The 17,675-nt window shown below is 46.7% G+C and overlaps 1 protein-coding gene across 4 annotated transcripts in view; it reads left to right on the plus strand.

Annotated features, from left to right (window-relative positions):
- Nucleotides 1-17,675, plus strand: part of LOC142592560 (muscle calcium channel subunit alpha-1-like) — a 370,570-nt gene that overhangs the window by 187,228 nt on the left and 165,667 nt on the right. For all 4 annotated transcript variants that reach the window (XM_075704077.1, XM_075704074.1, XM_075704078.1 and 1 more), the window contains exons 7-9: nucleotides 10,328-10,521; nucleotides 12,352-12,455; nucleotides 14,772-14,887. In XM_075704077.1, coding sequence (XP_075560192.1) covers nucleotides 10,328-10,521; nucleotides 12,352-12,455; nucleotides 14,772-14,887 — 414 coding nt within the window. The remainder of the gene's footprint in view (nucleotides 1-10,327; nucleotides 10,522-12,351; nucleotides 12,456-14,771; nucleotides 14,888-17,675) is intronic.

Here is a 17,675-nt window from a genome sequence, read left to right on the forward strand (position 1 = left end):
ATATTTTTTATTAAGATTCACGTGTAACATATCAATTTTGTCCATTTCAGATGTACTATTACTTGCAATTCGCAGACTTTTATTATCTATCGTTGCCGAGTTACAGAGTTGTAAACTTGGCAGTGTTGTCTGCTGAAAATTTTCCTTTTCGCCAATTTTTAATAAATAATTGACGACATAAATCGAAAATTCGAAACCAGCAGTCATTATATATTGTTTTTCTTTTAAATGCAACAAACCGCGTCAAATTTGGCGCAGTGGTTGCCGAGAAAAGTGAATTCTCCTTTTACATGTGTTTAGATAGGAGCACCCAAGCTGAAGCTTCCTCTTTTGTGACACCACTTTCCTGTTTTTCTCAGCAATCCTTAGTAATTGAACTTCAACTCGGCGACGTGTTTTGTTGTCTGGCTGCCATGGCAGCGGCAGCGGTAGTAACTGGACACCGACCTTGGGATAACTGCTGCCCGCAATTTCGCGTCTTTGTTCGGATTCTGGCTTTCGTAACGTGCGCTGATCGAGCGCGCCCTGCGTAATCTTTTCTGATGTATAGTACGAGGCCAAGAATAGCGGACGCGAAGATAAAGCCGCCGCCAACGAAGGGGAAAGAAAATGAGAACGGAAAAAGTAGGAGGGTGGGGCAGCGTAACACCTTGAGGCCCTTGTTTTCTTTTTTCGCGAGGGCTTTCTTTCCGAAGGGCCTCTGATGTGTTATGTAAAGGCACCTGCGAAATGCCACGCGTGCACGTTTTCGACTTGCTCTCATTTCTTCGGCGGCGGAAGCCGCTCAGAGAATAACCGCGTCGAGCCTCACGTCGGCGATGAGCTGCCTCGGGAGGCATTTCGTAACGACCCGATGCGCGAATGCCGAGGTGTCTTGTGTCGGGTGCTAACGAGCTGCTGACACCACGAGCCTGCAACGGGTGACTCGTGGACTGGCTCAAAAGCTCTGACGCCTTCTTTGGGTCTTTCCTGCCTGCGACTCGCATGGCCTGGCGAGCTGATAAACAGTTGAACGACGGAAAACTGCATGAGGAATTCGCCCTGCCTGTCCACCGCGTGCCTTAGCGGGCACGCGTTGGAATTTGCCTATCTTGAAGGCGCAGAAAGTGGTGCGCGCTCCTAATGTACCTCGGTTTCTCACAAATGAATGATGTGTGGTTATAGTTGTTCTAATACTTTTTTTGTTCTTTCTCTTCTTACTTACCCTTAGCGACGTGGTAAAATGAAAGTTTGATTATGATCACGCCTTCGAGAATGTCTACATATGCATGTGCACTTCTAAATAAATCCTTAGTTGGAAGTCAGCGCTTGTGCTCGTTCGTTCTTTCGGTGATCCGCCCGCAGTGTAATGGATTGCCAACTAGCCCAGCCGCACACATTGCGTCTATCTTCCACTTGCTGTTCTCATAAACTTCGCTTGTATCATCTACATAACAGAGTTTTTGTCAGGTATGTTTCGACATTATCATATTTATGAGTACTTTTGGTTTTATTGCACCATCAAATAGCACCCTCAAATGGCACCACTTAAGTACGTACGTACGTACATACGAAAATTGTTGATTGTTCAAATTAGAAAGGTTCACATTGGTTTGTGGGTTTTCCGAAACGCGACAGCGCCTTTGTGGCTACTTCGTGTGACACTACAGAACGGGGGAAATACTTTCTCACCGGTCGCCACGGCATCTTATTCAGAAGTAACAAAATGAAACGTCTCCTTTATGACTATACGGGATTCCAAATCAAAATATGTTTAAAGCCCAAGAGCGTTACTAGAAAACCCCGAAATTTTCTTCAGGCAGCGGAAAGTTATAGGTAGCGCAGAACAAAACCGAAGTTTTCATGCACAACACATAGAATACGAAGTGCTGTACGCAACTACATTTAACGAAGCTTCCTCACGCTCGAAATATTTTTTATATGCAGCGACACAGTGATGAGTTGCACTATCAAACCCACGGAGGGCTAGGTTCAGCGCACATGCACAAATTTGCAAGAAAGTTCACGGAGAGACAGTCGTCAACCTATAGGTCGATCGGTAAAGCATCACACGGGCCATCGGAAGGTTGTGGGTTCCGCTCTCACTTGCAGCGAGTTGCGTTTACCGACAATTTTATTTCTTCTTTGCATTAGAGAGATACAAGCTCTAATGATATGCTGGAGATATTACTCCTACATCATCTTCCATTGTAGTGTGACAGAGGTGTTAACAGCTCTGTCACTCTGTCATCGTATTTAAGCTACAGCCACTTTTCATTTTATTCGTAACATTCTGAAAAGTATATGGCAAATCTTACGGTAATTCGTAAACGCTGCTGCACAAAAAAGGTATATTTACAAATATTGATGACTAAGGCGAGAAGCCCAGAAGTAACAGCAGCCAAGATGGCGAGGATCAACTTCTACCTCTTCTCCAACGGTGCCGGCCTAATATTGCAGACTTCTTCTGTCTCGCGGCAATATTCCTGCATTTCCGCAATATTCCTGCAACACCTACTTCTCTTGGTTCGAGTTCTTTCTTTTTTGCTGTTTGTTTTCTTGACTTCTTGACGTGTCTTGGGTGGGCCTCCCTTTCCCACCAAGAGACTCCCCTCCCTGCAGGGGCGTCTGCATCAGCAGGCGTTTGGTGTGTTGCGATACCACGTACCCGAGCACATGAGCGTCGGACCCTCCCTCATGTAGCGGTGCGCGGCTTAGCCGTGTCTGGAGAAAGGGGGATCCTGGGGGCTGTGCCGATGCCAGGTGTTCAGACCTTTAAGGCCCCCCGGCGGAGGTAACACACCTCTTTGGCCACTGCTTCACATAGGCGGCATCCCCGGACTGACCCACCCAGGGGAAATCGGTAGTTACCTTTTCCTGTATCTCTCTCCCTCCGGCATTCGTCTTTCTCTCACTTTCCATCTTTTCTGTCTTCTCCTGGCTTCCCTTTACTTCCACTTTTTCCAGGCAGCAAGGGTTAACCTTGTGTGAACAGCCAACCTAGGTTATTTCATTTTGGTTATAGTGGTAATGTACAGCTGGCGTTTGCAGGCCGTGTTTCACAAGTCCTGCAGCGTTCTCTTGTAGGTCTCCACGGTGGGTGGCTGGCGTTACTGCCGAAATTACTCTCTCTTATGGCTACTTCTTTCGCCCCCTACCTGATCGCTCCCTGAAAAGAGGGCGCACCGATGATGTCTTCAAGTTTTTTGCCCGTCAAAAAGAAAGTTTCCTCATTTCCATGTAATCCACTCGGAACAACCAGACAAACCCGTGCGAACAATCTCACCATTTCTCGTGTCTAAGTCTCTCACCCAAGTTTTTGGTACAGGTTATAAAGCATCCAGGATGGCAAGCGATGATCTCTTCTTGGAGCTCCGCAACCAGAAACAATGTGAAAAGCTACCAATCTAGCATCATTTGGGGACGCCTAAGTAACAGTAACTCCGCATCGTACTATGAATATCACCCGTGGCGTAGTCTCTGATGATGATCTCTTGGAGCTGACTGAAGCTGAACTCCTGGAGGGCTTCAGTGAGCAGAACGTCATCAAAGTTCCCCAGCCCCCAGCCACCCCGGCAGTAGAGGCTATCCACCTCCGGGCAGATGGCCTCAAAGGTCTCGTCGAACGTGCCGAGGCCTTCACGTGAAACAAATTGCTCGGAAGAGCGCGTGTCCAGCGCCTCGCAAGAGATGATGGACACAACGACCGGCCAGACGGAGCCACAAGCGCCAAAGGAGCGGCGAGCCTCTCTCGATCGCTCCAAAAAGACAAAACCTACGTCAGGGCGCCTCCAAAGGGCCCGTGAACTAATCTCAGTCTCTTAAACACACAGTACCAAATACATTTATCTTAATGGAATCACAAATGCTACAGTGGAATGTACGAGGGCTTCTACATAACCATGCCGATATTAGGGAACTACTACACAAACACAATCCCAAGTTGCTGTGTGTTGAAGAGACACATCTCAAACCTACCAGCACGAATTGTCTTCGAAACTACACCATCATCCGAAAAGACCGTGACGAGGCTAATGCCTCCGGCGGTGTAGCAATAGTAGCCGACAAGGCGGTAGCTTGCCGACGCGTCGTCCTTCAGACACCCCTTGAGGCAGTGTCAGTTCAGGCCATTCGTTTTAATAAATTAATCACTATATGGGTACCATTTATATACCCCCGAGCCATGATCTCGAAAAGACAGTCTTTTATATTCTAATTGATCAGCTTCCCGAGCCTTACTTACTCGTGGGAGATTTTAACGCACATAACACGATGTGGGGAGACTCACGATGCGATGCGAGAGGTCGACTCATTGAAAGTTTCCTTTTAACCTTCGGTGCGCGTCTTTTTAATAAGAAAGAACCAACGTATTATAATCCACATCATAACTCGTACTCATCAATAGACCTGGTGATCAGATCCGCTTCTATCTTCCCTGATTTAGAATGGCGTGTAAATAAAAATCCATTCGGAAGTGATCACTTCCCAGTAACGCTGGACTTCTTAAACAAACATGGCTTCCCTCCACACTTCCCTTGCTGGAAACTAGCCTCAGCTGACTGTGAACATTTTAGGGAGTCCACCCATATATCACGGGATATTATAGATCATTTTACTATAGATCATGGTGTTTCATACTTCACCGCTTTTATCATCGACGCCGCTGAAACGTTCATTCCTGAAACAAGAGGCACTTCATCCAAAAGACGGGTCTCCTGGTGGAATGACAACCGTAGAGAGGCACGGAAGCGACAAAATAAAGCTTGGAGCAAGCTACGTGAAAGTCCTACAGCCGAAAATCTAATAGAATTTAAACAGGTTAAATCACAGGGAAGAAGGACTCGACGACAGGCAAAGAGGGCATGCTAGCAGAGCTTTCTCTCAGGTATAAATTCGTATGCTCAAGAAGCTAAAGTATGGGATGGGCTTAAAAGGCTAAAGGAACACGGAATTCATCCGTCGCCCCTAGTGCACCGTGAAACCTACTGCTTGGAAGACCAAGCTGACGCTCTTGGCGAACACTTTCAGGGCGTTTCCAGTTCTGATCATTATCCCAACACATTCCTGAAACACAAACAAGTAGCAAAACGCAAGGCTATCGACCGCAAATGCAGACAGAATGAACCCTTTAACGCGCCTTTTAACATTGCCGAGGTGAGAGCCTCCCTCACTGCATGTCAGAGCTCTGGATCTGAACCGAACAGGATCATGTACGACATGAATAAACACCTTCCCTGTGATACTCAAAAACAAGGCAAAAATCCCACATTAGTTACAAGTTACCGCCCAATTGCCCTCACAACTTGTATATGAAAACTTTTTGAAAAAATGATAAACCGTCCGTCGACGTTTATACTTGGTTGAATTAAATAAGTTCCTTGATCAACATCAGTGTGGTTTTAGAGTAGGTCGATCTACAATCTACCATCTAGTGCGCATCGAACCGAACATTCGTGATGTCTTCGTGCATAAACAATCCTAGTTATCCGTGTTTCTCAACATGGAAAAGGCGTAAGATACAACTTGGCGCTACGGAATCCTGCGCGGCCTATCGACGCTGGGCATACGCGGCACTATGTTAAACATAACGGAAAGCTACCTAGACAACCGTACATTCCGGGTTAAAATAGGTAATGCACTGTCGCGTACATTCACGCAGGAAACTGGGGTACCCCAGGGAGGCGTACTGAGTTGCACGGTCTGTGTCGTTAAAATGAACACGCTTCGTAAAGCATTACCACCATGTACTTTTTTATTCCGTCTACGTAGACGACATACAAGTAGGTTTCAAATTCTGCAACCTAACAGTCTGTGAGAGACAAGTAGAACAGTGCTTGAAGGAAGTTTCCAAGTGAGCAGCCGAAAATGGGTTCAAAGCGAACCCCAACAAAAGTTCTTGCGTTCTTTTCACCGTGAAGAAAGGGCTTGCTACAGATCCCACTGTCGAAATATATGGGCAAAAAATACCTGTGAACAAAGAACACAAATTACTAGGTGTTACATTTGACGCGAGGCTTACTTTCATTCCGTGCATAAAATATCTTAATGCAAAATGTCTAAAAACAATGAACTTACTTAAAATCCTATCCCACACAACATGGGGTAGTGACAGGAAGTGCCTGTTGGATCTTTACAGGAGGCTAGTTCGATCACGATTAGACTCTGGTGCCGTAGTATATCATTCTGCCGCCCCGAGTGCGCTAAAGATGTTAGACCCCGTTCACCATCTGGGTATCCGCCTTGCCACTGGCGCACTTAGATCAAGTCCTGTCGAAAGTCTAAACGTAGGGTCAGATGAGTGGTCACCCCATCTTCAGAGAACATACATCAGCTTCACCTATTTTCTCAAAGTGCGCTCTAATAAAGAACATCCGTGTTTCACAACGGTTAACGACTTGACGTGTGAAACACTTTTTCGTAATAGACCCTCTACGAGACTTCCTTTGTCACTGCGTACAAGAAAATTTAGCAAAGAAATGAATGTCGCAATTCTCGAACAGCGCCTAATGCCACCAGCTAAACTATTACCGCCCTGGGAGTGGCAAGTGATAGACTGTGATGTATCCCTCGTAGAGATCGCAAAGCACGCACCTGACCTCGAAATCGCTATGCATTTCCGTGAACTTCAATCGAAGTACTCGTGCTCCGAATTCTACACAGACGCGTCAAAATCACACGCTGGTGAATCTTATGCTGCTGTTGGTCTCTCTTTTTCTAAGTCTGACGTATTGAACCCGCTAACAAGTATCTTCACTGCAGAAGCCTATCTGCAGTAAAACATATAAACTGAAACTTGACAGAGCAATAACATCCACAGACTCGTAAAGTCTGGTAAAAGCACTGATTTCTTTACAAAAGCATACAAATCCTGCCTTCAATGAACTTTACTTACTCTTATACAACATCTATTCATCACATAGACATGTAGTAATGTGGTGGGTTCCTGGCCTTAGAGAAATCGAGGGTAATGTGCTTGCCGACGAGATCGCCAAGTCAGTAGCATCACAGGGTATTCGTTCTGTGTGTGTAGTGACTTTTGAAGGAGAGGAAGAGAGAAGTGCAGTGCCGTAACTGTCTCTCAGAGGAGGACACCTCAACAGCACTGCACAGGGAAAGGGGAGTGGGGAGAAAAAGATCAGGGAGAGAAGGAAAAGAAGCCGGAAAAAAAATAACAAGAAGGTTGAAGAAGCAATGCGGCGCTTGCAGTCGCGCTCTCAGCTGCGTGTCACAACAAAAGTCAAGTAGGGCAGGAAGCACTTTCTTGACAATGGAAGGGTGGGCTGCCGGAAAGAGGAGTGCTCCCTCCGAGTCACAGGGCAGTCCCACACGATGGTATGATGCAAAGAGCGCAGTGCGCTCAACATCGAAGGCCGGGCAGCGGAGCTGAAGGTGCTCAAGCGTCTCCTCCTCGCCGCAATCCAAGCACGCGGGGCTGCCTCTTCCGCGCAGTCTGTGCATTCTGGCGGCCGTGTTGTAGCAGCCGACGCGCAGCCGAAGGAGAAACGAGCGGTCCCAGCGGGAGAGATCCGCGCGGAGGAGGAGGCGAGGGGGCGTGCCTGCAGCAACGCGCGGATCCGGGTGCTGCGCGCGGAGAATGCGCAGTATCGCCGTCTTGGCCACGTCAAAACGGGTGACGGAGCTGGCAAGGGGGAAGCGAGTCGAGAGAGCTTGCTTCGCGAGGGCATCGGCCGCTTCGTTCCCGGGCAGGCCGATGTGCGCGGGGACCCACTGCAATGCCAAATCGCAGCCCTGATTTACGAGATGGCGCAGTTTTGATCCCACGCGCTGCACCAGCGGAAGACCATTCTGCTGCTGTCCGTGCCACCGACATGAAGCCTTTCCTACTAAACAAACTGCGAAGCCACTGGCAACGCTTGTGGGATGCTGAAACGAGAAATAAGTTTCACGTAATTAAACCGAAGTTAGGTTTCTGGCACCCAACTACGAAAACACGAAGATGTCCTATTCAGTAAACTAAGAATAGGACGCACATTTGGCACTCATAAATTTCTCTTGACCGATAAGGAGCCTCCAACCTGTGGCAGATATGGTGACAGGCTAACCGTCCTCCACGTCTTCCTGGAGTGCCCGGAAGCCGAAAGAGACAGGAGGAAACATTTCCCATTTGCATACCGCAATTGCGTCCCTCTGGATCCGGCTATGTTTCTTGGTGAAGAACCGCTTTTTAAGACCAAAGCAGTCCTCGCTTTCTTGAATGATGTTGCGCTGCATGTTACAAGACCATTAAATTCGTAGCGCATCCTATTTCCAGAGGATGCCGCTATGATAGTTTTCTTTGTGTAGCACATGCCTCTAGGCCCTTGTGTTTCAAGGGCTCTGGGAAGGAAGTAGTGCTCTAGTCAATTTTCGCATCTCACATATTTTGTATATTGCATCATTCTTTCGCAATCAATTCTAATGTTCATAGTACACGTCGTTAGTCACTGACATAATTTTATTATACGTAAATTTTGTGCAGTTTACATCAACTCTTTTAGGCCCTTTTACAGCCACGCCACACAACTTCACAGAACCCATCAGTCCACTGCGAACTCATTAATACTAGCATGGCGCTCTTTGCCATACCTGGCCTTTGCGCCATTGAGCATCAAACATTCATTCATTCATTGCTGTTTGTTAACTACGACAGCATGGCAAGTCTGGCAAGTAGAAAGCCCGCTATCCTCGGACAAGTGTGGTTAGAAAATAGCACTAAACAAGGAAACAATATAGTTAGAAAAGGAAACAGTTCAGTGTTCGTTGACGCAACGTGCTTATTAGTAAACGTCAAGTTCAAGGAGCTCGCAGCGTTAAAGAAAGGAAATGTAGACAAGACAGATGACGAAAATTGTTGTGTGGCAAAATACGACCCAAAGGTGTAATTTTTCTTAAAGAGTGTATAGCGTGTGGTGCCGAAAATCCAGCTCCTCCAGTTTACGCTGCGACTGTGCTGCGTATGTCCCGCAGGTCTGTATTTTTTTTTGCGACAGAACGTTTAAGGGCTTACATTACAGGTGTGATACATCAAGATGCACGTGTAGGCGACGTCAAAGGCAGTCGTCTATACGGTGAAGGTAGATGGACTTTTGTGACGAAATAAAATGCTCCACTCTAAGGAACATATAAATCATTACACGCCACATATTGAAAATAAATGTTTACAGTCATTACCCTCTACCGGTGCTAACATTTGGGGCAGGATTGCGGAGGTTAGCTAATTAGCTTGAGAATGCGCTAAACACCACACAGCGAATGACGGAGCGATGAATGACTGGCGTAACATTTAGAGACACGTAGACAGCGGTGCGGAGCAAAGGGGGCGGCTAATATTTTAGTTGATATAGAAAGAGAAAAAAATAAGTGACGACTTAGGGGTAAATGCGAGATAAATGCGTTAGAATTACGTCGCAGCTCTTTGAGGCCCCGGATGAATTATGTGACCCGCGTTCACCGCGTTGCGCAGTGTTGTTCAGGAGCTCACTGGACACACGTGCTGCCTCTTCGAGGAGCGAAGCGCAACGACGGTGGTCCGGAGGAGACCACTGTCAGTTGCTGTGTATATATATATAAGCGAGAAGAAAGGGGGTTAGCAGAGGGGCACGATTTTTATTAGTCATATCATAAGAAGCCAACAAGCAGTGACACCAAGGACAATATAGGGGAAATTACTAGTGCTTAATAAATGAAGTAAAGAAACGATATATATATATATATATATATATATATATATATATATATATATATATATATTCTCTGTGTGTATGGCATTAATCCCTCTTCCACGTGACCAGCTCAGCACACTTCTTCGGCACACTTTGACACTCTTAATGACACTCCATTAACATGAAGCTACGCAGGCCGATAGCCTGTTGTCTATGAGAGTTACAGAATGGAAAGGGTAGGAAAGGGAAGCGCTGACGAGGGTTGCCAGGCCACTAGGTGACGGGATCAAATAAAAAAAAATACAGGCATGAGGTGGGTGTCAGCTGGCACAAGGTCTTTGGATATCGACAGCAAAGGACTTGAACCTGCACATGGCTTAAGACTAGAATGATAATAGTGACGATGATGGCAATCCCCTGGTCCAGGTCCTCAGCGACGGTGAAGCACCTAGCCAAACTGGAACGTTTCACCCATTCGAAATCATTTCCTGTAGTTCATGGCGCTTAACTGCAGATGGTTTGGTTAAGATCCACGGGCCAATCCTTCTTGGGCTGTTATTGGAGCATTTTCTCACATCTAGTGGGGTCGTTTCATGAATGAGATGTTGATAGGTGGCTTTTTCCTCTGCAACGTCTAGCGTGCCTTGCTAATGAAATAGAAATGACTCATGGTGCGTGCCACGCAGGGGAGTTCGCGGAGGAGGAGCCCCACCCGTGCGGCGAGTCGGGCTTCGTGTGCGACGCCAGCAAGGGTCACGTGTGCCGGGGACCCTGGGACGGCCCCAACTTCGGCATCACAAACTTCGACAATTTCGGGCTCGCCATGCTCACCGTCTTCACCTGCGTAACCAACGAAGGATGGACGGGGGTCCTGTACAACGTGAGAACATTGTCCGCTATCACGTACTGCATTCATTTACGGCACCGCGTCCGCAATAAATTGGCCTGTTCGGCTGTGTTGCACTCAAATGTGTACGCAATTTGTTTTTGCCAGTTGTGTACCGTAGTGTCAAGAGAAAAACCGCGAATCATGGGCTGCTAGTTGATTTAACCCTCTGCTTACCCAATGTGATTTCAGTCAATTTGAGACAGCCGGCGTATTGCTACACAACACCACTTTACTAAAGACACTTTTATATTTGACTGAATGCTCGACATACAACGTTCCGTCAGCAATATGAAATGAAGGGATAGCTTTTCCTCCCACGTAATATCTGCAGCATTAATTAACCCGTGCGAGTAGTTTGGTCGCTGGCTCATATCCATTTATAGCAAAAAGCCCTGCAAGTTCGACTGTTCACGGAATCTGAATCTGATTGCTTTGTAATTACGAGGGCGCTCTAAAATACACACGAGGAGACATCCAGCCATCTTGATTTTATTCCAATGGCGTATGCAACACGTTCGAATAAAATTATGTAAATGCTAATTGGACACTAACAGCGACGGTCCATCTTAATTTGTTAATGAAGGGACTAAATACTCGTAACTAGCTAGAAGCTATGCTTCATTGTGCCAGCCGTTACCCCTTATCCGAATCGGCAGTCAACGTTATCTTGGTAAACTCAGAGCATGTAGCCATCGCAAACCTATAATTCGGGCAAGGACTTTCTAATTTGCGCTTCTTAATATGGTCCTCCCTTTTGTAATGCGCAAATCCCGGGAGGAAATAAAAAAAACAAGTTTGCAACACTGTAAGCCTCTGCAGGAGCAAGAATGGTGGGGAAAGCTTGGGGCATTCATGGAGAAACAAATTTCACCCAGTGATAAAAAAAGTCAGCTGACTGGCATTCTAATAACACATTAACGTAGAGCTTGTCGTGTTGAGTATTTGTTCGAAGTCAGAGTATTAAATTGATTATATTTAATTTGAAATTCTGTTTGAGCAGGGGATAAAGACCTGCTTATTATTAGCGGGTGCTTAAAGAAGCCCATTCCGGCTTAGCTACGTCTAGTGACGCGCAAACCATCGTAAGATTCAGTATAATGAAAAACTGGGTCAGCTGTTCCAGTGTGGGTTCACCTTTTGAGCAGCGCGAGAAAACGCGACGTGCAGTGAGGCGTCTCTCCAGGGTCGCTTCACTCCACGTCCCAGTTGTTCGCGCCATTCGAAAGGGGAGCGCGCAATTGCTCCATGCTCTGCGCGTGCGACTAGAAGTCGACTTGTTAAATTTGAAGTCGAACTACCTAACGCTGCAACAACATGAATCACTACGTCATCGCAAATAAGTGAAACGTTCACTGCAGACGTGACCCGATCTGGCGAAACCTGTTCGCTGACACTGAAAGCTACAGGCATTGGAAAAGTAACGATCGAGCTTTTTGTGGCGCGACGGCGACAGAAGGAGAGACCGGCGCTGTCTGCCGTGCCATAAAGGAACGTCCCATCAAGCATGGCGTATCAGCCCTGTCCTAGGCTCTTTCCTTCCCACTCGTTGCGAGAGAATTTCGTGCCGACGAGAACAGATAAATTATCTACTCCTTCGCAAACACATCGCTGTTTAGGAAATAACATAGGCATAAGAAAAACAAAGTAAAAGAAGGACTGTCAAACAATGCGTGATGCGGCCGATACTATTGGTTTTTATGACTATACATATATTGCAGCTATACTAGCGGCCGTGTAACACACACTGGGTCTGCTGCCTGATCGGCCCCCTTCGAGTTCGCACGGCTATAACGCTTCTTCTGTTTTTTGCCACGGACGCAGATCAACGACGCAATGGGCAACGAATGGCCGTGGATATACTTCATCAGCCTCATCATCCTAGGATCGTTTTTTGTCCTGAACCTCGTTTTGGGTGTCCTGAGCGGGTGAGTGGTACGCCTGGCATATCTCGCTGATCGCGTCTTCCTCGCCGAAGGAAGCGCGGCTCACGTCTCCGACTCGATTCCCAAAGCGGCCACGCGAAGTTTTTATGGCGATCGCGGTGCTTCAGGAAGTGTTTTATGGCGATCCCAGGCCGAACACAAGGAAAGCGAGGGCATTGCTCTCCAAGGTTGCGTATCCGGCGAGGAAGGGAACGCGATTTTTACGCGTTCTTCTGAAGAGTCCAAAATCGCCTTTCTGTAGACGTGTTTCCTTGCTCGACTCTATATGTGATTATGCTCCAGGAGGGCGCAGTTTTAAGACCGGCTTAGTGAACCCCACACACTGACACTGATGATCAGAAGGTTGAAGTGATCTGCCTATGGCAAAACAATATGGTCAGCCTATGCTGAGCTCTGACCTGTGCGGCGAAGAACGTTACGATATCGCCTGAAGCAATTGCTAAACTCGTGATAGTCTCGAGAAAAGAGACGCTGCAAGTCTAGCGTATATAAGCCCCTTGGTTGTTGAACCGATCCTTGGCGAATATATATAAAGGGGCCTTGTATCTAATATATATAGTTCTTTTATTATCTCTTCTTGAACTCGAGCGGGAAGAAACACATTTGTGGTACGGAAGTTGAGAAAGATGACATAATTAAAGTTATAAAAAATGTGCGCTATTGTATTACTTTCCAAGAGGGCGCCCAATGCGTATAAGTGGACAGCTCTTCACGTGCATCAGGATACACAACTCTGTGGTCTAATATAAAGTCGCCCTGTTTTCTTCTGATGTGTGTCCGCAACTGAACAGGCTCGACCTTGTTAACAGGCGCCTTAATGGCTCGGTACATTTCGTTGAAAAATTAAGCAGGCGGATTTTTTAACGTTTCGAAAAGAGAGGCAATCAGAAGTAATCGCACAAGTGCCCAATTATGAGAATTTCTTCAAGTGCGCGCAGAGCACGCATTTTGGCCAAAGCACGCAGTGAGGCGCAATTCATTGGAGCACGTAGGACTGGGTATAGAAATAGTTAATTTCAAATGATCCTCCAAAAAACCACATTTTTTGGGCGACAAAATCGCGTGTGCTCTATTGCTGTGGATTAAGGAATCCTAACGTTTGAATAGAAGAGAGCGTAGGGCTGGCGATAATTCAATCAAGCTAGGGAAGAAGCTTGCCTGAAAGAGTCAAATGAGCAATGCATTTAGGAAGTCGAAAAATAATTACAGATCTAAATCTAGCGTAGCCGGCCATTGCTTCTAAAGGGTGATCCTTTTTTCAAGTTCTGTGGAAATCGCAAAAATCGCGTGTGGCGGATAACATAATTCTAGTCCTTGACCAGGATTATTCAGGGAGGCAGACATTACTTGCACGAGAAATTGAAACACATATTAAAATACTTCACAAACGTTCACTAACACACTTCTTAAATACATTGCGGCATATATTGCAATTCACAAATTGTAGTCGCTGATTTTGCAGGGCCTATCTAATTAGAATGAATTTCCTGAACGATACCAGTTTCGCGATATGCGCCATTAAACTCGCCGTGTAGATAATGCGCTGTTGTCCCACTTTGATTTTTAACAAAACTCTCTTCTTTATCTGCCGCAGTGGCTTAGCGGCTACGGTGCGACTAAGCACGTGACCTCGTCCGTCTAAGCACGAGGTCGCGTGATCAAATCCCAGCCGTGGCGGCGGCACTTTGATGGCGGCGAAATGCAAAAACGCTCCTGCCCCGTGCATTGGGGGCACGTTAAAGATCTCCTGGTCGTCAAAATTAATCTGGAATGCCCCACTACGGCGTGCTTCATAATAATATCGTGGCTTTGGGACGTAAAACCCCAGCATTCAATTCAGCAAAGCGCTCTTCTATGCATTGAAGCACTAAAGTAACTAAAACCCATGTATTTCGTCACACACATTGGGAAATAATGTCTCGAAACTACTGTTATCCTAGAAATTCATTTCAAGTGGGAACACTTTGCAAGCGTCTCGCATAGGCGCAGCCTTGTACCGTTATTGTTAAATCAATAATCTCGTTGCTGCAGTGACTGTATTGTAACTTTTTTTTTGAACACAACCAATTTGTACAAAATTTGTGCAGTTGTTGGTAACCTAACGATTTCTTCGTTCACTGGCATTTGCATAAGAGCTTTCGATATACAGCTCCCGCTTAACGCCACGTACAGTCACGCACAATTTCGCCTGCACGAGAGCTGAACCTTCTACCTGCATCCACACTTGAAATGCCCAATTACAACAATGCTTGCTGTAGTTTATTTTTTTTCTTTGTTCTCGCCTTATCCTCCACGCAGGGAGTTCTCCAAAGAGAGGGAGAAGGCGAAGGCACGCGGCGACTTTCACAAGCTGCGCGAGAAGCAGCAGATCGAGGAAGACCTCCGAGGATACCTGGACTGGATCACGCAAGCGGGTGAGCAGTCGGCACCAGTTGTCCTCCCCGTACACATACACGCACCGGTGTTCACGCACGCGCTCACGGGTGTCGCCCCCTTGTGGTCTGTCACGTTTCACAACCACGGATTATGCGCGTACACCATGGCTCGTTTATTGCTCACAGACCACAAACAGCACACTAGGAGGGATGTTTCGAACACTTTCGAACACCAGCTAACACTTAAATGTTAGCTGGTATTTGATTTGCCACAGAACATTTATTTCTGCCTAGATCCTGTCGTCGAGGCAGTGGCGTAGCGAGGGGAGGAATTCACACTGGGCATGTGCCCCTCCCCCCTTCGCCGTCCCCGTCCCCACTCAAATGCTTCAACAGTTCAGCACATCACGCGTCTTCAAGACTCCCCGCCATTACCTGTCACCTAGTGCAGGTGCAGTGCTCAGCGAATGAAATGCAATACTCTGATACCGGCGCTTTTTTGCGCCACCGGCGGGCGCTGCGGATGCCGTGCTGAGCCATGTGGCACTCGACGGAAGCGACAGTGTGACGCGCTGTCACTGCAATTGGCCTCTCAGCAATCACCCAGATCCACTTTGCATAGATCCGCATAGGCCCGTATATATCGTGTAAATCGTAACGCATAGATCCGTATCCGTTGCTTTGAGATACGGAATCTCTTCTGCCTAGGAGCACGCATGTACACCCCCAAATTTAGATTGCCGGGTAGCGTGAAGTTTTTTTACTTCCTTTAATCGTTCCGCCCCTTTTCCCTTTCGCCAGTGTAGGGTAGTCAACCGGGCTCAGTCCTGACTAACCTCCCTACCTTCCCTTTATCCCTGGCTCTCTCTCTCTACGAAGCCGTCCTGCTCATGCGTCGGGTGCGAGTGTCTTTCGTTCAACCCGTAGGCCCAGTAACACGCAGTGCTTTGTGGGTACCGTAATGATGCAGGCGCTGTCGTGCCAACGCTATGCGGTCGTAGGCCGTCGGAGCGTTTCGTAGTCTCGTCGCACCTGCTTTAGCGGGGTGCATGCCGCCCTGTCTACCTTGCACATTGCCGACGTTGGCGAATGCAGTGACAAATACGGATCGATCTTCGAATGTGAGTGACTCAGTGGCATCTTTGGGCCCCGTCCAGGGCGATTATTTTGCTAGGCCAGCCATGGTTGAAGCGTGGAGCCTTGCAAGCGCATGGTGTACGATCGATTCGGTCTGCGTGCAACCCTTATTTTGGAGGCAAAGGGCAAATAATCACACTGCAGTGGCTTTCTTATTCACTCAAAAGACGCCCGGAAGACACTTCAGCTGTTTATTTACTTTTTCTTTCCTAAAAGACTACGGGGTCGTTGTGTGTGTAAAAGAACATCATTTGTTTGCGATTCGGGCGCTAAGCAACCATATTTGTATATACAAGAACACACAAACAAATGTGCTCCTTTAGTTATCCTGTCTTCCAAATAAGTTAATGAAGACCGAAACACGCTTATTGACTTCCACGTTCATCGCGCTCTATAGCAGTAGCAATTGGCACTTGGTCGCATGGTATGAAACGATAAGTTAGGAAGAAGAATCAATCTTGCGCCTGAGGAAGTTGCATGATTGTAAAAAGAAGCGGAAATATTCGTTAGCGCGCATTAGTGACATAACGTCACGTGGTATTTACCTTAAAGTCAAGGAAATAACGAAACATTTGGAGGACGCTTAAGCTTCGTCATTAAAATTTCAACGCGATAGCATTCAAAGAGCCTTGACTGCCTATCACGCTTCCCGGCAACTGCAGCTTGTGTAACCGTAATGTTTACCTGGAAACGCTGGCGGCCAACGGTATGCATGAAGGCGATCGAGCCTTCTGGTGGAAATTTGGCCTCTGCATGGGCCGGACCCGTAGGCAGTACAGCCTTGCTAAAAGAATCGCATCATTTACAGGTTATTGTTATTGTTTTACGCTTCTCATATTTATGTCTGATAAGGTTTAACATATAAGGCATGTACTGCCAGTGTTTTGTTTTATGCATTTGTTTGTGGGCTGTCATTCTCAAAATACTGAGGAATAAATTTGTCAAGAATGTAACACAAGGTGTGAGCAACTTCAGTTATAGAATGGTGCGGCAATATAAACCGCACATACCGCATGCCGTATAGCAAGGCGTGGCATGTACCTAAATATATACGAAAATTTTCGCTCACGGACAACTTCGCCTACGCCGACACCTGATTTTCTGCGACACGGGACCCTTAAGAGGAAGCGTTAGCTCGGGCCCAACTCCGACGCGGCCTATTCAAATACATGTAAAATGCAAAAACGTTTTATGAGATAACCCCTGGACCGATTTTGATGAAATTTGTCGCATTTGAAAGAGAAAGTTAAATCCTAGTGACTGTTGGAAGTGGAATTTCGATTTAGGGCTTGAATTTTCTTAAAACGATTTTCAAATATTTGACCGTTTGAAAAAAAAATTACCGACGATTACGTTACTTCCTAATGCGAAATTTGAGCGCAGCAAATAAGCTGTTTCACCTTTTGGATAGATTGAGGCAAAGAAATCGAGCAACACATGTATGCGCTATCACATAATTTTTTTTTTATTTTTCACACGTATTCCTTTAACAAAGACTCCACTAACAGTTCTTGACAGTCATGAAGGAAGCTTTGTGGTCGGAGAAATAGACTGATATATGTTCGACTTGGTACACCAATGCTTGATTCTCAAAGACGAGATCTATACAAGTGCCTCGCGAGGTTGTCACAGCCGTGGGGGAAGCAGAGGCTAAGCGCGGCCGCCGAGAAGACCCTGCCGTTCGCGCCGC

Source organism: Dermacentor variabilis, chromosome 9 (assembly GCF_050947875.1).
Source record: "Dermacentor variabilis isolate Ectoservices chromosome 9, ASM5094787v1, whole genome shotgun sequence".
NCBI lineage: Eukaryota > Metazoa > Arthropoda > Arachnida > Ixodida > Ixodidae > Dermacentor > Dermacentor variabilis.